The sequence below is a fragment of the Platalea leucorodia genome, assembly GCF_965183815.1.
Source record: "Platalea leucorodia genome assembly, chromosome: 6".
NCBI classification, from domain to species: Eukaryota; Metazoa; Chordata; class Aves; order Pelecaniformes; family Threskiornithidae; genus Platalea; species Platalea leucorodia.
Window position 1 is genome coordinate 37,126,371 of NC_138828.1, and position 6,000 is coordinate 37,132,370.

Genomic DNA, 6,000 nt, shown 5'->3' on the forward strand with positions numbered 1-6,000 from the left:
GGCAATTCCGCTGCCTGTTACCTTTGTTAGATACTAATACAGCATGGCTTTCCTGTCTAGTGGTGCAGCCGCAGAGGCTGTTGATTGTGAAAGCGTGAGAGAGAGCCCAGGATGGGTCTGCTCATGAGGATGATGCTGCATGCTGGGAATTACCCCTTGTAAAGTTAATGAAATGGGGAAATCCCCGATTTACCTCCAAGGCCTTGGGGGGGAAGTTGGGGCCAGGTTGCTTTGCTTTCCCCATCCCTCCAGCTCCCTCCCTTCACCTGGTAATTCACCTGTCCCTTGTGTCTAGCATTTATTTAACCCCTTCATTGAGAGATGAGGTGGCATGTGAAAGGCCAGGGCCACTGGCCTGTGGTCTGGGAGGGTCTTATTGCTGCTGGTGTTTGAATTAGAAATGCATAGGGCTGCGTGCACTGTGAACATGCTCTTCCACCAGATGTGATGCAAAAGCAGCAGGATGGAAGAGGGAGAAGCTGGCTGGGCTCCCTCCAGCCCCTTTCCTTCCATCCAGACATATAGCAGCCACTCAGCTTGGTAGAAAGGCCATGCTGCTGCTTGGAAAAACTGATTTTCCAAAAGGTTGTGGGCTACTTTTACTCTTCCACCCCAACACGAGGCAGAGATGAGCTGCCCTGCTCCTGGCACCAGTTCTGCAGCCCTTGGAGAACGGGTAGGTTTGGGACACATGGAGACAGCCCAGCATCAGCGTAGCTGAGACAGGATGCCACTAGCTGGGCCACCCCCCCTCCCAGCTCAAAATGGGGAGAAATTCATGAGTGCTTTCCAGCCTGCTCTCTTGGGGGAATTTTAATTCCCCAGGTTTTTTGACACTTCATATACTTTCTGTGAATCTTTTCCAGGCTTCTCACCTGGATTTTTTTTTTTTTTCTTTTAATCTGTTTGGCTATGGTTGCTACTGACGGGAGGGGATGGTTCCTTGGCTGGGCACCCATTTGCAATGAATTTCCCCTGATCCCCTTAGGGAGGAGGCTGTGCACGTCCCTGCCTGCTGAAAGAATGTGGGATGGCTCCAACTGCGGCCCTTGGTTTTTGTTTGTTTTGTTTTGTTTTTTTTATACACTGGCTTTCTTGCGCCTGACTCTTGGGTCCACTTCCCTCCAACATAGGTGGCAGGAGCCTTCTGGCTTGGGAACCACTGTCCTGTGGACCATTCTGGACACATCGCCCTGGGAAGTCTGGCCCTGGCTTGCCGCATGTGGTCTCACATGGGCCAGCAAAGTGATGAAACAGCTGGACAACCTGCCTGAAGGAGCCCAGCATGTTGTTCAGAGATAAGGTGAAGAGATGACTCAGTTTCTAAGCATGGATATAGGAAATAAGTTGGAGGCAGCTCTGCAGGACAGCACTGAAGGAGACGGGGCCTGGCCATGACAAATCCAAGCTGTCCTGGCAACGGGGAGGTTATATGTGGAGCAAGTGGCTTGCAAGGCTTGGGTTGGGTACTCAGCGGAACTCAAGAAGTAGCCAAACATCCAACCAACCCACATAAAACATGGTTGGACCCATTTTGCATGCTGAGTTTCAGTTTAGTGGCAAACACTGATACAGGTATTGGCACAAGGCCTGCATGGCGTGGGATGTTAAGATGATCAAAATGCCTTCCCTTGAGTTTGGGCACTTGAGACTGGTTCTGGTGTTGGTCCTGGTACCCTGCAGCTGCATGCCCAGCAGACCAGAGGCCAACAATAGTCTTGTAGCATTTTCAGCTGTATTATTTTGAGATTTGGTGGGTGGCTTCTTGCTCTCATATAAACAGAAACTCAGCTCCATGCTTTCCTGATACCTTCCTCTGTGGCAGCTCATGCTTCTTCTCCACCCTAAACAGTCCTAGGCATTTGGGTCCTAGGCCAACGCATGAACCGGAGGAGTGCATTAGGGTTGCTGCTGTATATCTTTGTGGAGAAAGTGACACCTAAGCCTCGGTTGAATGCCACAGCTGAGTCCGAGGACTTTGCTGGCTTATTCCCCCTTGCCCATGCTGTCCTCAGCACACCATGGGCAGTAGCCCTCCTTTTCCTAGCAGGCATTCTGGCCCCTGTGCTCAGGATCCTTGGTAACAATGGTGGAGGGGATGGATCATCTCTCTTCCCCATGTGGCAGGGGACACAGCTGAATCTGTGCCCTGGGGGACAAGCATGTCACCCACTTGGGGGGGGGAGCAGGTATTGCAGGAGACGTCTAATTGGGAACACAGTTTGGGGTCCACATGCCACAGGGACAGTGCTGAGGAGCAATTGCTGGAGGACCACCACAGACCCATGGATCTCAGTAGCACTGCTGGGTGGGAAGAGGGGTGTTTTGTGTCTTGTGCTGCCCCCAGACAGACTGACAGCCCTCTTCTCTGTGCCCAGGATCCCAGTGGTCTGTGCACACAAGAAAGATGGCAAGGCAGCTCTCTGCCAGTGCCTGCTATCGCCATGGAGGACAGATTCCCAGGAGCTGGACACAGCTGCTGACTGGTGCATTTATGGCACAGATGAGTTTGGTGGGGAGGTTGTGTGCTTCCTATGTGAGATGAGGCTGAGACCCAAAGCCCCAAGACCAACACTGGGCAAGCAGTGCTGCTAGCAGCCTTCTTGCCTAGCGGTCTGGTGACCTCGCCCCTCTGCTTCAGGGCATCCCTCAAAGCTGGGGGTATCCCAGGAGTAAAAGCCAACCTGATTCCCCAGAGATACTGTTAGATGAGATTGTTTGGCCAATAGCACTTCTCACCCCGCACACTCATGTGTGCAGGCCCGTGCCCCACCAGCCGCACAAGTTAGCCCAGGACAGGCTCAGTTCTGCTTCGGCTTCTTGGCAAAGAGCAGCAGCAGCAGCGCAAAGCCGTAGGCGAGGGGAAGGATGCTGTTGCACGAAGTCCAGAGCAGGCAGAGCGTGGAGAAGCTCTCGGTCTCCACAGCCACCAGGATGTAGGCAACGATGAGCTGCGTGAAGACCCAGGTTGTGCCACGGTAGAGGAGCTTCACACCCTGGGAGGTGGCCCGGGCACTGAGGAAGGCATGGATGCGGTAGTCAGCCTCCACCATGACAGCCCAGCACAGGAAACCAAAGACCTGCCCGGGCCGGAGGCCATGCCACCAGGCGGAGAAGGCAAAGGTGGCTAGGAGCGGCTGGGCCGGGCAGCGCTGGAAGACAAGTCTCCTCAACCAGCGGGACGTGCTCTTGTTCCAGGTTCGAGCGAAGACGGCCAGGCGGTGGGTGGTCTCCAGCGTCCACAGGTCGCGGACGGAAAGGTCTCCCTGGCCTGCCTCCGGCCCGAAGCCCGCCACCTCCAGGAGGGCCTCATCCAGCACCCAGTGCAAATAGTAGGCCAGCCTGAGGAGCAGGGCCCGTGCCCAGACGCGGGGCAGGCAGCCCAGGCCGGCACAGCCCTGCCTGCCGGCCAGCCCTCCCGCCAGCCCTGCGCGCAGCCCCTGCAGGGCCAGCGCGCAGAGGCACCGCCGGCCGGCAGCCCTCAGCGGCCAGGGGAGAGCCCCCGAGGACTCGGCCTGGGCCCGAAACCTGCTGAAGGAGCACAGGGGACCTCCCAGGAGGGCTGGGAAAAAGAGCAGGTAGCTGCAGAGGGGCAGCGCGCGCCGCAAAAGCCCCTGGCCCAGCTGGAGCGGCACGAGCCCTTCGTGGATGTCCAGGGCCAGAGATGTAGCCTTCTGGGTGAGCAGCATGATGGCAGAGAGGGCGATGGCTGGCCTGGAAGGAGAGGGCACCTGAGAGCTGCTGAGAGTCCCCCGAAGGCAGCGTTAGAGGCACGGGCGCAAGGCCGCGCACGGGGGTGTGCTGTCCCACGTCCCCAGAGCGCTGCCATGCCCACAGCATCGCCCACGCACGGGGACGCGGCCGGAGCCAGAGTGGAGACCGACGGCTGTGGAACAGGGAGCCAGTTTGGCCCGGAGGGCCCTCTGCCCTCACAAAATGCCCGGGAGGACCCCAGCCCACTGCGTGGAGGAGCAAGAAGGAGGCAGAGCCGGAGCGTTACCTGGCATCCTGTGGGTCCAGCTCCTGGCTGCTCAGACCCAGGTGGCAGAGTGTCTGCCAGGACATCTGGAGGGCGAAGACCCAGGCGTGGGCACGAGCTGGGCTGATGGAGAGGAGGACGAGCACGGAGCCAACGGCAGGGATGAAGAGCAAAACGGCGTAGCTGCCCATGGCTGTGCCAGCAAGAAGACATCCTCCAGTGAGGAGGAATATGTACCTAGAAGAGACCAGATGCCCTTTGTCTGCCTTTTGGGGAAAATGGGGCTTGAAACTCCCACCAGTGTTGACAGCAGAGCTTAGTCTGGGTCCTGCAGCTTCCGCAGTCCCCCTGTAGTCCGCCTCTTAGCCCCTCATGGGGCTGAGGGAACACCAGGGCCATTGTGGCTGCAAGCAGGAGTGTGGGGTGGACTGGGGCAGATATTGCTGGCCGTGCCTGGCCCCCATCCTAATTGCACCAGAGATAGTCCCCATTCCCTGCCCTGCTCCCCTTGCCCATATGCTCATCCTGGTACACCCCTAAACCCATCTCTCACAACACCGGAGTGTCCAGCCTGGCTGGTTTGTCCTTAACAACCTTGATCTGGCCCCACTGCAGAGAGAGGGGACTGGGGACAGCTCACATCCAAGCCATACAAATATCCCTACCCGAGTCAGCGGTAGGGACTTGCTACCATGCGTCCCAGGAGAGCCCCCAGAAAGCATCCACGGGCATGACTCGCCCTCGGCGCGGCAGCAGGGGTGATGACCACATACCGGGCAGTCAGAGAGAGGCGCCCCGAAGCACAGAGGTGGTGGAAGAGAGCAGCGAAGGGGAAAGCCGCCAGCCGGTACGGGGCTGCAGGGAGAAGAACAAGGAGGTCTGCCCAGCGCATTGAGCACCTTGCTTCTTCAACTGCCTCTGATGCCTGGAGAAAGGACTGAGCTAAGGGCCGCTCTGGCTCCTCTTTATATGTGGCAGGAACTCAAAAAAACAGAGCAGAGCCAAGGAAACAGAGGTATCTGCAGGAAGAGGAGCATGGTTTTTTGCATTCGTCAGTGCTGACACCTTTAAGCACCTCTACTGTGTGTGTAGGTGGAAAAAGTTGGGGTTGGTTATTTGCTCTGCCAGGCGCCTGGGCCATTACCACATACTTCGTAGACAGAGCGAGTGAGCTGCCAAGATAAGAGCCTCTTTGAGCTGCCACATGTGCTGTGCTGGGACGGACCTCAGAGCAAAATCCTCAGGTACTCCCAGAGGCTTGGTCCTTTCTCTTTGCTGCCTCTCAGCTCAGTCCTTCACAGAAAGCTGTGGCTTCTCCCTGGCTCACTTGTTATGGGGTAGTGGTGGGGACATCCCGGTATTTAAACCCCTGGTGACAGAAAGAAGAGACACTTCTCAGTGACGAGGGAGGGTGAGCATCTCAGCCCCACCACTCAGACCAAGCTACGGGGCCTTTTCATTTACCAGAGATAAAGGAATAGCTCTATTCTCTCCAAACAATTTTTCTTCAAGGCAATAAAGAAAAAAAAAATGGACTCACAGAGATACTTGTGATGGTAGAAACTAGTCATTGCAGTTTAACTGTTTAAACTGTGCATTCATTCAAAAACGTGCCATATGAGAAAGCAAAAGGTCCTCTTTTGGGCCAGACTTGAAAGGTGATTTGAAGTCATCTCTTGGGTGACGTGAAGCCAGTTGCTATTGTTCTCACAATGCCACCAGCAGTATTTCATGCTAAACAGACAAAAAAAGCCCAAGAAAATCAGTCTACAGGACTTGACTCTTCTTTGTGAGATATGGCTAAGAAAAAACAGACAAATTCAAATGGAAAGCTCATGGATTATTTTTTTTTTTAAACTCAGTTGATACCTGCTTTATTTTAGGCATATGAACAGTGTGGATACAAAGAGGAATACCCTGGAGTTTCCTTCTGGAAGAAAAAAAATGACATATTGGAGGGGTAGAAGAAGTAAGGTTTTCCCCTTCCTTTGATGAATGCTTCAAAATATTTAGATTAGTCC

General features: G+C 55.2%; 1 protein-coding gene across 1 annotated transcript; it reads right to left on the reverse strand.

Moving 5' to 3' along the window:
• Positions 1-2,801: 2,801 nt before the first annotated feature.
• MBOAT4 (membrane bound ghrelin O-acyltransferase MBOAT4) lies at positions 2,802-4,871 on the reverse strand (the record flags this gene model as incomplete). Its single annotated transcript, XM_082315269.1, has 3 exons — positions 2,802-3,714; positions 4,001-4,216; positions 4,753-4,871. The coding sequence occupies 3 exons, from the start codon at positions 4,869-4,871 to the stop codon at positions 2,802-2,804; spliced, it is 1,248 nt and encodes a 415-aa protein (XP_082171395.1).
• Between the last annotated feature and the right edge of the window lie 1,129 nt (positions 4,872-6,000).